We start from the raw sequence: 12,573 nt of genomic DNA on the forward strand, positions 1-12,573 counted from the left end.
AGGCAACCATAATACAACCCACACAGAAAAGTTAAAATTCCAATTGATCAAAAGGACATTTCCCTATAATGGAAAGAAAATGCAAACAGGCTAAGTACTCAACAATTTGGTTGAGTAAATTATGGTGCATCAACATGACAGAAAATTATTCAATTTCCAAAAATGATAATTAAAATGATTATACATGGTACGTGGGAAAAGAAAATGCAAAACAGTTTACACACACAATTGCATTAAAATGCATCTGCTTGTGGAATGTTACTTGGGAGTAACGTGAAAAAATTTTAGTCAGTAATTGCAGTGGAGACTACAATTCTGGCGTATTTTTGTTTTCAAATTTTTCTCTAATGATATCAATGGGTCATCTTCTAATTGTTTAAAGTTTGGTGTTTCACAGTGCCTGGGTGTGGTTGCTGAATTAAGTCTACCATCTTCTTTGTTCTTCACACTTTGTTACAATTAACATAACCCAAGACCACAAGAGCTGTTTCATGCTACTCTTCTTGAATGTGTGCCTGCTAAGTCGCTTTAGTCATGTTCTGCTCTTTGCGACCCCAAGGACCCCATGGACTCCCATTGCCTGCCATGGATGGATTCTCCAGAATACTGCAGTGGGTTGCCATGCCCTCCTCCAGGGGGTCTTCTGCAGGTGGGTTCTTTACCACTAGCACCACCTGGGAAGCCCCAGTGAACTTGGTGACGGCAACAAAATATCTCATCTTACACTCTGTGACCAAAAAAATTTTAATACAGAACATTTCCTTTAACTTCACTAAATTTTTCTTCACTAGCATAGCGCCATCTCTACTACTTCTTTTAGTTAATAAAGTTTCATTTTTCAAAAGGTACAGCTGGAGGGACCTGTTCATGCATCTTTGCCAGTGGCTGGGGCATCTCCACCCTTGGTGTTGTAAGATACTTGATCTCTGTGCTTTGAAGCCAGCTTACTAAGTCCTTTACTAAGGAGCTCCTGAAAGGCTGCCCTGGCCAAAGAACTGTGAATCCTTAGTCTCTCAGAGATGACAGTGAGGCTATGAGCTTCTGGTTGGAAACTTCCTTACAGAGTTTGTCAAACAAGTCTAGGTTATTGAGCTGGTCTCAAACTCTGTCTTTAGATTACTTCTTTTTGGCCTTGCCCCCAGATTTGTTCACTGGATCTTTGTTTTTCTTGGCTAACTTTCTGGCATCTTTCTTTTTTTCCTTCTTCTTTCTTCTTATTGTCCTTGGGCAGCATCAGTGAAGTTCGGAGAGCAACTGCTACCACTTAGTCTCACTAAGCTGTTGGACAAAAAGCCTGTCACTTCTGTTGGCTACTGGAAAAATCATAATGTAATAATTAAGAATTATTACATTATTAGTAATAACTTAGTCTAGTGGTTGAGACTCCATACTCCCAATCCAGGGGGCCAGGGTTCAATTCCTAGTCAGGGAACCAGATCCCGCAAGCAACAACTAAAGGTCCCACATGCCACAAGGAAGATCAAAGATCCTGGGTGCCACATGTAAGACCCAGCACAATCAAATAAATTAAAAAAAAAAAAAAAGGTAGGGCCTGTCTTCTTCCTTCTGGTTATATTATCTTGGATGAGTTCCTTATCCTCTCTGTACTTCACTTGCTTGTCAGTACAGTAAGGTGACAATAATTGTGGTAATATTTCTAACTGAATATTGAATTCCAATTGTGATGAAAATTCATGGGGTTGTCGTAAAGATGCAATGTGATGATCCATGCCAAGTCTGGCCTATGCATTCAATCACCAGTAACTATTTATTGTTCTTACGCTTGACTCATGGTGGGGTACAACTATCCCTGACACCATTTAGGCAGTTCTGGGCCACTCTCTAAACTTCTCCTGGTATAGGTCCTTCTTTTCATCTTTTATTCATATCTGTTTAAAATCTGAGTTTACTAGAGAGCTCTCTGGAAATGATACCTTCTTCTTTTCCTTGTTTTTTCACTGGATCATTTGTGATGACAACGTAAGAATTATATTATGTAAAGAATCCTGTCCTACTTGAACCATATTTTCCTCAAAGAGTTTCATGTCGCAGAATCATGCCCATCTTTTTAATGAACGTTTCCAAACGTGTATTCCTACAGGTTGAGGTTCATATGGAATGATTCTGGCCTTCATCCTCTCTGGCTATCCTTAATTGAGGTGAGGATATCCTTAACATATATAAGGATATCCTACATATCCTTAACATGTAGCTTTTTATTTTTCTAAACTAAAAAAAAAAAAAAGACACAAATGGTATACAAATGAAAAAATAGAAAATAAAAAAATTAAAAAATAGAAAGCAAGTCACTCCCTCTTCTCCCAGAGGCAAACATTGTTATGTATTTTGTGTATTCTCTGGAAATACTCTATGCATTTTGATGCACATTATATTTGCATATATATACATGTGTATATAACCCCAACTGGATCAGACCATACACCTTGCCCTATAAGTCGCTTTTTACTCAGAAGTATACCTTGGAGGTTGTTTCTTATTAGTACAAATAACATTTCACTTTTTCTACAGCTGTGTAATTTCCAATATATGGATAGATCCTAATTTTTCCACCAGTCCCGTATCAATGTTCAGTTGGGATTTCTATTCTTATGTTATTACAAACATTCTGGAATAAATGTCTTTAACGTATTATATATATACAGTTTGAAAGTGAAAGTGGCTCAGTCATGTCCAACTCTTTGCGACCCCATGGACTGTAGTCCATGGAATTCTCAAGGCTAGAATACTGATGTGGGTAGCCTTTCCCTTCTCCAGGGTATCTTCCCAAACCAGTGGTCAAGCCCAGGCCTCCTGAATTGCAGGTGGATTCTTTACCACTGAACCACAAGGGAAGCCCAAGAATACTAGAGTGGGTAGCCTATCCCTTCTCCTACAGATTTCCCAGGAATAGAACTGGGTTTTCCGCACTGCAGGCAGGGAGACTGTGTTCAATCCCTGGGTTGGGAAGATCCCCTGGAGAAGGGAAAGGCTACCCACTCCAGTATTCTGGCCTGGAGAATTCCATGGACGGTATAGTCCATGGGGTCGCAAAGAGTCGGATATGACTGAGTGACCTTCACGTTCATAAGTTGAACACATATATACAGTTTATATAGTATATAAATAACCATACTGCATAAATAATTTTGTATTCTTCCTTTTCCATATATCTTATATTTGGAAGTTTTAGAAACTTACTTTCAGTTCTCCTGTTATATATTAAAAAAATGAATATCATCCTTCATAATTCAGATGTCGTAAGAAATGTCATTCTGATTCATTGTAATTCTAACCTTTGAGGATATAGGATATATTAGAGTTGTCTAAACAAAGCTTCCAGCAGATTATAGAATTCTGCAGAGCCAATGAGATGAGAAAAAAAATGATATAAATATTTCTTCTCCTTAGCAAACTATTTCTGTCAGTGACAAGTAAGTTCCATATTTAGAGTTGTCAAACAAAGAAACTTAAGGTCACCATCTCCATTATAGCAAATCTGTGAATAATATTTGTTAAAGTCCTGGAAGTATAAAAGCTGATTCAAAGAATACACGCATTAATTGAAAAGTATAGTCAAACTGTGCCCCAAACAGGTTTTACAAAGTACTTGACTTCCTCAAGTTTCTCATTACCTTGTTCATTGCCAGCAAATTTTATCTTATGGTCAAAATTTGACCATCCATACAGTTTTCTTTTTGTATCCTTAACACTCTGAGAGCTAAATCAAGAATTGTTCTCTGTACTGTTTTTAGCCAAAAAAGTCTTTGAGAAAAATGCAGTTCCATCAGAATCCTTTTTTACTGACATTCTGAATTGACTGTCAGATCCTGGATGGCCACCAGTGAACAACAGGAAGACCTGGGAATCTAAAGGTGGCCCTGCCATGCAGTATCGTCAGCTCATTTTTCTTATGATGAACCAGCTTTATTTAACCATTCGGATCTGATTTGTATACTGTCTCTAGGTTGGAATGTAGTTAATAAAAATGAAGAGTGAATTTTCAGATTTGTTACTAGCTTTAGCTACTCTTTAATGCCTTAAGACGATAAAGGTTCTAGGGCAGAAAACCAAAGGCTTTTGGCTCTTTCCAGACTATAGATCTTAAGTTCTGTAGCACTTCAGAGACGATGGCTGCTGCCCACAGAACTTACCACAAATCAGAGAGGCCTTTCTCAGTGTGAAGAGTCTCGCTTCTTCTTAAGCGTACAGTACATCACAGCACTGAATCATCCCACACACAGAATCCAGTGTGAGACACTATACAGTTCATTCATCAACTCAACAAAAAGGAAGTATCCACTCCGCCAGACTCTGTTCCAGGTCCTGAGATAAGGATATGAAGAAAACAAAAATTACTACTTTCCTGGAGCTCACATTCTAGTGAGGTAGAGTAAGTCAATAAACAGAATATGTAAAATATAAAATATATTGGACAGTAAGAAGCGCTGCAAAAAAAATAAATTATACTTTAAAATTAATATAGGAAATCCAAACAAGGTTGGTAGATGGTTTCAATGTCAGTATCTTGGTTATGATGTTGTATAGTTATCTTTGGGGGAAATGAGGCAAAAGGTACATGGGGTCTCTGTTTTATTTCGTACCATTGTATGTGAGTCTACAATTATCTCAGTAAAAATTTCCATTAAAATTTTTAACTGGAAGGTCCACTATTGAAGAGTGATCAGATTAGGGTTTACTGAACAGATAACAGAGAGATAAGACCTGAAATTGGTGAAAGAGCAAGACATGGAGTAAGATTGCTCCAGTTAGAGTGACCACAGGAACCAGACAAAGCTGGCCCGTAGTGCCGCGGCCAGCACAAGCAAGAGTCACACCTGCACAGGGAGAGAACGGAGCGTCCCCGCTAAGAAAATAAGAGAGAGACAAAAGATGGGGTTGAGAGGATCAGACCAAAATGGCTGATACCTTGCTTTATTGTGCTGCAGTATATATAGGGTAAAGTACGTGACTTAAGGCACTCACAAGGTTGTTTTTTAATCTCAGGATACAATCACCAGACCCTTACCATTGTATACAGAACACAATCAGAATATCTATCTTCTATGAAATATACACAATAAGATAATCTATCTTCTATGAAATGTTGCCGAAACCAAACATCTTGGAGCCTTAAGGGTTATAAAAACTCTTGAGGGTGGCGGGACAGGGAGCTTAGGCACGTGTCCTAGGGCCTGGCATACCTGCCAGGGAGCTCCCAAGACTTAACCCTTCACGGGTCGTCCCCCGCAGCTCCCCTCTCTTTATTTTTTAAAAGCTCCATAAGATGTTGGTGTTGCAACATGTTTTTATGTATTAAAACTCTCATATGTAGAAATTCTTTAACAATGCTACGAATAAGACAAGGAGCTAGACAAATTATGATAAGCACAACAGTCAGAACCGCGCCCATAGCAATTATACTTCGCCACAGTGAATGAAGGCTAGGAAAGTTAGAAAATAAATTTTGTAAAAAATTATTGACGGTATCAGCTATATTCAAAGTAGCTTTTGGAGAATTTTCGATGTCAAGAATTTCATTGTGCAATTGTAAAAGATCTAAAGAAACATTAGTATTAAACCAAATTCCTTGCAGATGTTTTTTCACCTTATCCCACGGAAAGTCAGAAGTATTGTAAGGCTTTTTGTAACACAAATCCATTTATAATTAGCATGGCATTGAATTTTCATGCGAAAATTAATGCTCTGAACTTGTTCTCCTAGAACTCTAACTACATCATATAAAGCGGATAATCTATCTTCTATTTTTTTATCTATATCTTCTTGAGTTCCCATTACTTTAGTAACATTATATGACAAGGAATCTACAGTATGAGCAGCTTGAATGGATTGTGCTAAAGATACAGAAGCAGTAACAGCAGTTGCTATAAGGGTGATTAAAGACACTATACCCAGAATAATCAGGCTCAGACCTCTTTTAGGACGGCTAAGAGCCGTATTAATGCGTTGTAACAATTCTAAAGCAGTTTCATCATACCATTCTTCAGTTATTTCAACAGGTAACATTACAAAAGCAGGTTGTTTTACTATTATAACTTGTTCTCCTTTGGCTACACCTCTAATGCAATTAGTAAGTATGCAATTAGAACAATTTAAATGATAAATATTCAATGACAGCGTTATTTCCATATGGCCTTGTATCAACATGAATGGGTAAGGAACACAAGCTCGGGGATATAAAAATCCTGTAACTCCCACATCACCATATTTGCTCCCACTAATATTGGGCTGTAAATATAGACTATTGCCATGACCAAAAGCAGCCAAAAGTTTCCACAGTTCAGTTTGAAATATAGGAGCAGTGTTTACAGAAAGAATGGGTGGATGCTGTCCTCGATATTCGGGGAAATCAGGTGTTCCTCCAGGTGCCCAGTCCCATAAAAGGGTGGTATTGGCATTGTTGATGTTATACACCGATGCAATTCGTGCTCGACATAAAGTCCAAGGAGTGTCTATTCCTATGCCGATGCTTAAATTTTTGTCACAAAACGGAATGTCGAGGGGTCCGGTTCCGTCACGGTACGATCTCTTTCCGGTTTTTTCATCAATGCCTGAAATAGTCACTCGAGGATAGGATATATCAGCTGACACCTGTATACAATGAGGATGCTGTGATTGATAAGAAAAGCACATAGGGTATTGAGTAGTAAGGCCATAAAAGGAGATATTGGCTTGCTGAGGAGAAATGTGAATATCTGATTTTCCTCCTAAAAGACTTGTATCATTAACATATACAGGTACTGTTTCTTTATCCCATCCTAAGGATTGAATCATAGGCGGATCAGGAATGTATGCCCAAAAAGCCGCAGCCGCCCCGTTTTGTATCCGCTGTAACAATAATAATAACATGATCAGTATATTAGTAGGTGTCACTGGAGGTTGTACATGAGCCTCATTCCAAGCATATCGCATCAGCGCCTCAATTTGCCTCTGAGTAGGCAGCTCACTCGTGGGCTCGCTCAGTGTCATGCGTTGCATTTGATGTGTCAGGGAGTTCCTCTGCCGCGCGTACCAGCCTTTCCGGAATCCAGCGCGGCGCTTCGGCATCCTGTGGAAAAACACAAACATGCCCTCGTCCCCATATTAGTACAGGGTCTGGCCCATACCACAGATTGGTAAGTGGATCCTTCCATCGTACAAGTGGTTTTTTGCATGAGGATCGTTCTCCCCAAAAACGCTGGGCTGCTGAATTGCCTTCTGCGTCTAAAGTTAAAAAATTTAAAACATAAAGAGCATGGTTTAAGGCGTTATGCGGTGAGGGGCTATACAGTTCATTCCCCTTTTTTTGTTTTAATAATTGATGTTTAAGGCGTTGATGGGCTCGTTCCACAATACCTTGTCCCTGTGGATTATAAGGAATTCCTGTTTTATGATGAATTTGGAAAGAAAGGCAAAAACGTTGAAAAGAACGGCTAGTATAACCAGGTCCATTATCTGTTTTAAGGGTTTGTGGGATTCCTGAAGTAGAAAAGCAAAACAGCAAATGTTGAATACAGTGACGTGTTGATTCTCCAGTGTGAAGGGAGGCCATGAGAAAATTGGAAAAGTGTCAATAGAAACATGAACATATTTAAGACGCCCAAATTGAGGAATGTGAGTAACATCTGTTTGCCAGAGGTGATTAGGGCGTAAACCTCGAGGGTTGACACCATATTGAGGGAGAACAAAGAATTGAGGACAAGTAGAGCAAGATTTAACAATTTGCCGTGCAGCTTCACGGGAAATTTTAAATTGCAAGCGTAAAGAATGACTATTTTGGTGATGTAAATCATGGGATTTTCGGGCTGCATCAATAGCTGATTGGAAAAACACTTGTTTAGTAAGAACGTCCGCAGTGTGATTGCCTTGTACCAGGGCACCAGGAAGGGTGGAATGTGCACGAATATGTCCAAAGAAACAGGGGTGTTGGCGGCAATGGAGAACCTGTTGAATCAATGTAAATAAGTTAAGAACTTCAGGAGAGGTGGTGCCGATAATTGGAACAGTTTCAATCATCTGTAAGGCACCGACCACATAGGAGCTGTCTGTAAATAAATTGAAGGAAGTAGGTACAGTTAGCAACGCTTGGTGGACTGCAAATAATTCCACAACTTGAGCAGAAGAAAAACTGGTTTGTGCGTAATAGGTTTGATGGTTAATGATTAAAGCTGCAGTTCCATTAGAAGATCCATCTGTAAATATAAGTGTCGCTTCGGGAATAGGTTGTCGGCGAACTATTTTTGGAAAAATAAAGGCATGAGAGCTAGCAAATTGTAACAATTTATCAGAAGGGTAATGATGAGTAATCCGTCCCGGGTAATTTGCAAAAGCTATAGACCAATTATCTGAAAATTGAAAAAGCCAATCTTGTTGTTCTAAAGCATAAGGAACACAAATGAAGGGGGTTCCATACCAAAATATTGGATGGCCTCGTGACGTCCCTTTGCTACAATTTTTGCAACAAGTTCATAGTAAGGGAGCAGATGTTTAGTTGGAGTAGCAGACAAATATATCCATCGCAAAGGTTTGTCTTGATAGAGAACCCCTGTGGGTGCTCGGGGGGTAGGAAGTATATACAAACCCCATGATCGTTGGTAATCACAATAAGTAATCTGTTGTTGTCTAATAGCTTCTTCTATTGATTGTAAAGCAGTTCGTCCTTCTAAAGAAAGTGTTCGGGGTGACGCAGGATCAGAGTCACCTTTAAGGATGTCAAATAATGGCTGCAAGGTATAAGTGGGTAATTTTAAATAAGGACGTATCCAATTAATATCTCCTAAAAGTTTTTGAAAGTCATTTAGAGTTTTTAAATGGTCAGTCTGTAATTGTACTAATTGGGTATTATAAACACGAGGATATAAGGAGAAACCCAAATAATTATAAGGAAAATGAGTCTGAATTTTTTCATCAGCAATAACAAGACCATTAAGGCTTAAATGTTGTTTTAGAATCGAAAAAGCTTGATACAATAGATGTTCGTCAGCATGAGCTAGTAATATATCATCCATATAATGAACCAAATATAGCTGAGGAAAACGTTGACGAACCGGAGCTATTGCTGTAGCAACAAATTTTTGGCACAGCGTAGGGCTATTAGTCATTCCTTGCGGGAGAACTCTCCATTGATAGCGTTGCATAGGCTCTTTAAAATTAACAGAGGGTAAACTGAAAGCAAATCTTTTGCAATCTTGAGGTGCAAGAGGAATAGTGTAAAACAATCTTTTAAATCTATAACAATGATATAGGATTTATCAGGTATAGCAGAAGGAGTGGGCAACCCAGGTTGTAGGGCTCCCATATGCATCATTGTTTCATTTACCTTACGAAGATCTTGTAGCAATCTCCATTTCCCAGACTTCTTTTTAATAACAAAAATTGGGGAATTCCAAGCAGAGGTAGAGGGTACAATATGCCCAAGTCTCAGCTGTTCCTGCACCAGCTGTTGTGCGGCAGAAAGTTTTTCCTGTGTTAGGGGCCACTGATCGACCCATACCGGTTCCTCAGATTTCCAATCAATAGGATCGGCATGCGTCACAGGAGAATCAGAGGTCCCTAGGAAAACACCCCAAGCCTTTTCGATCTTGATTAGGTTTTTAAATCAAGGGGCAAAATGATGCCTTGATGTTGTTTACCTAAACCTTGATTTGGAAGTAAGCCCTGATCTAACATCAAATCTGTCACAGTGGGTGAAGGACTATATAAATAAACACCCATTTTGCTTAATATATCACGCCCCCATAGATTAACTGGAAGATAGGGCAGAATATAAGGTTTAAATTGGCCTGTATGTCCATCTTTATCTTTCCAAGTAAGAAGGGATGAACTCTGTTCTGGATTGGTAGTTTGGCCAATACCCTGGAGAGTGGAAATAGCCATCTGTTTTGGCCATGTAGTAGGCCAATATTTATCAGAAATAACACTAATATCGGCCCCTGTATCAAGCACTCCACGGAAAAGCTTACCATTAATGCGTAGCTCAAGTTCTGGTCGTGCCTCGGTAACATTTTGCACCCAATAGGCGTCAGAGGACCCGAAACCTTTATCTTGACGGTCTCGGTTAATTGTTTTTCCTTGTATGACTAATGGAACTAAAAGAAGTTGAGCTATACGCTGTCCTGCATTGATTACAATAATTTTGTTAGGAGCGGAGGCTAATATTTTTATCTCTCCTGTATAATCAGAGTCAATCACACCAGGATGAATAAGTATTCCTTTTAAAGACGCACTGCTGCGCCCTAAAAGCAGTCCAGCTGTCCCTGGAGGTAAAGGCCCAAACACTCCTGTGGCAAGGGTTTGGACCCCCATCTCGGGAGTTAATACTGTGTAGGAGGTGGCACAGAGGTCCAATCCCGCGCTGCCTCTTGTGGCTCGATAGAGGTCTGCAATGGTCCTTTTGGAACCTGCAGTGTTGCCCCATAACATTGTTTCGGGGCCAGGGCTGGCCCTCACCCAGTTTCCCGAAACCGGGGGCAAGGATTACCTTGAACATCCGTTTTGGAACGGCAATCCCGCGCCCAATGCTTTCCTTTTTTACAGCGTGGGCACAAATTAGGAGTGTTAACAGGGCTTTGTTGTTTTTGAGGGCACACTGCAGCCCGATGGCCAGGCTGACCACAAACAAAGCAACCCGAATTACCTGACTTTTGAAGTCCTTTCTTGTTCCGGGCTTGCTGCTGGAAAAGTACCTCTTTATGCTTTTTCCTTGTAATGCTGCTGCCATAGCAATGCCTTGCATGTAGGAGGGTCCAATGTCAGCACAAATGCGAATAAAATCAGACAGATCTCCCTTTTTTCGATAAGGTCTTAAAGCAGCTTGACAAGCAGAGTTAGCGTTTTCAAAAGCCAATTGTTTTGCCAATACCATCCCAGCCTTTTCATCTGACATTATCTTACCTATAGTATCTAAAAGTCGTGCCACGAAGTCCTGGTAAGGCTCATCAGGTCCCTGCCGGACTTTTGAAAGATCCTCTGTCTTAGTACTGGAGCTAGGAAGTTTTTTCCATGCCTGCCGAGCCGCATTTGATATTTGTGCATATGCACCAGGTAAGAAATTAAGTTGAGTATCAGTAGCCTGGTAAGGGCCTTCACCAATCAACATTTCATAGGAGGTCTGTATACCTTGCTGTCGGTTAACATCAGCTATACGAGCACATTGTTCAAAAAATTCAGATTTCCATAATAAATAATCTCCCCCTGAGAGACATGCCCTAGCTGTCTGCTTCCAATCATTTGGAGGTAAAGCTTGAGTACCCAAATTTTCTATCATAGCAATGGTGAATGGAGCGGTAGGACCGTATTGTGAGCAAGCAATCTTTAACTCTTTCAGTTGTTTAAAAGGCAGTGATTCATAATAACGCTGGTTGTTATTTTCAAAGACAGGAAAAGCAAGAGAAAAATCAGAGACAACCTCACCAAGTCGCTGTGCCTGTCTCAATGCCTTTTGCAGCGGAGACATGTTCTCAGACGGTGGAGGGGGCCCTGGAGGGGATCGAGACCAGCCACAACAGAAGGAGCATAAGCAGGGGAAGAGGCGGAGCAGAAGGAGATTTGGCATTGTTACTAGGAAGCTTGATTCCTGCGTTCTGTAAAGCAATAGTGAGGTTTTTAAAGCATTCAACCAATTCATCTTTAGATGTTAACGCCCCTTTTCTTGTGCTAAAAAACCCCAATCTTCTTGATGGTATTTAGCAGCTTCTTCGTCTAATTCTGCCTCATCTGTGGATGAAAGTAAATCATCATTATCTGAAGGACGTAATAAGTTAGAAAACGGAGGGTCGCTTTCAACCCCCTCGGGAACAGCATACCTGGGTTCCGAATCAGGAACATGGAGAGGATCTTCTTCCTGTTTTAATAAATTTCCTAAACGTTTTAATTCATCATTATCAAAGTCCAGGCAGTCACGAATTAGTGTCCAAAAGGATAAAGTTTCGACAGGGATTTTTTCAGGGCCATGTAAAGTATAATGAGTCCGAATTTGTTCCCCTACCTTCTTCCATGTCTCCAAATTTACTGTACCTTCTCTGGGGAACCAAGGGCAAACTTCCTCGATGAATGAAAGAAAATTGATTAATTTAGGTTTAGAAACAGTAATTCCCCTATGTTTTAACATTACAGATAACATATGCACAAACAACTGGCGACTATGCGTCTGTCCCATATTTATACTCTCAACTATATACCTTACTACTCCTCCTCAATTTAATTCACTTGTTTACTCATATACTCACTCTTTTCAATTAATAAGAGTAGTGGCGAGGAAAACTGTCGAGCTCGAGCCCCACGTTGGGCGCCACCGTAGGGTTCCAGAAGTTGCTGTCAACAAGAGTGGCTAGAAACAATAAACGGGAAGAGTAAACTAAGGGGAGAGGCCACCTTATAGAATCTGGCTTTTACTCTAAATGAGGGGAAAAGCAACCAGATGGCTCTGGGCAGAGGAGCAGCATATCTGGTTTTACTAGTGTTATTCTGGTCTCTGTGCTAATATTAGACGGTAGAAACCAAAGAATGAAATACAGAATCAAAACATGCATAGCATTCTTTCAAATCACTCAGATGCCAAGGTAAAACACCTCTGCC

General features: G+C 40.0%; 1 protein-coding gene and 1 pseudogene across 1 annotated transcript; both read right to left on the minus strand.

The window, feature by feature from the left end:
- Positions 1 to 862: 862 nt before the first annotated feature.
- LOC121817052 (small ribosomal subunit protein eS25-like) lies at positions 863 to 1,792 on the minus strand (annotated as a pseudogene).
- Positions 1,793 to 4,891: 3,099 nt separating this feature from the next.
- On the minus strand, positions 4,892 to 12,215 carry LOC132658120 (uncharacterized). Its single transcript, XM_060401785.1, has 2 exons — positions 10,634 to 12,215; positions 4,892 to 6,609 (listed from the first exon to the last, which is right to left on the minus strand). The coding sequence occupies exons 1-2, from the start codon at positions 11,621 to 11,623 to the stop codon at positions 5,602 to 5,604; spliced, it is 1,998 nt and encodes a 665-aa protein (XP_060257768.1). The 5' UTR covers positions 11,624 to 12,215; the 3' UTR covers positions 4,892 to 5,601.
- Between the last annotated feature and the right edge of the window lie 358 nt (positions 12,216 to 12,573).

The sequence above is a fragment of the Ovis aries genome, chromosome 18 (assembly GCF_016772045.2).
Source record: "Ovis aries strain OAR_USU_Benz2616 breed Rambouillet chromosome 18, ARS-UI_Ramb_v3.0, whole genome shotgun sequence".
Lineage (NCBI taxonomy): Eukaryota > Metazoa > Chordata > Mammalia > Artiodactyla > Bovidae > Ovis > Ovis aries.

What these genes read in the sequence shown, in the direction of transcription:
- LOC132658120 (XM_060401785.1), bottom strand. Translation starts at nt 11,623, where the DNA reads ATGAATTGGTTGAATGCTTTAAAAACCTCACTATTGCTTTACAGAACG. An exon ending in GAAAGGACTTCAAAAGTCAG is followed by an intron (nt 6,610 to 10,633) that starts GTAATTCGGGTT and finishes CATTGTATACAG; the next exon opens with GTGTCAGCTGATATATCCTA.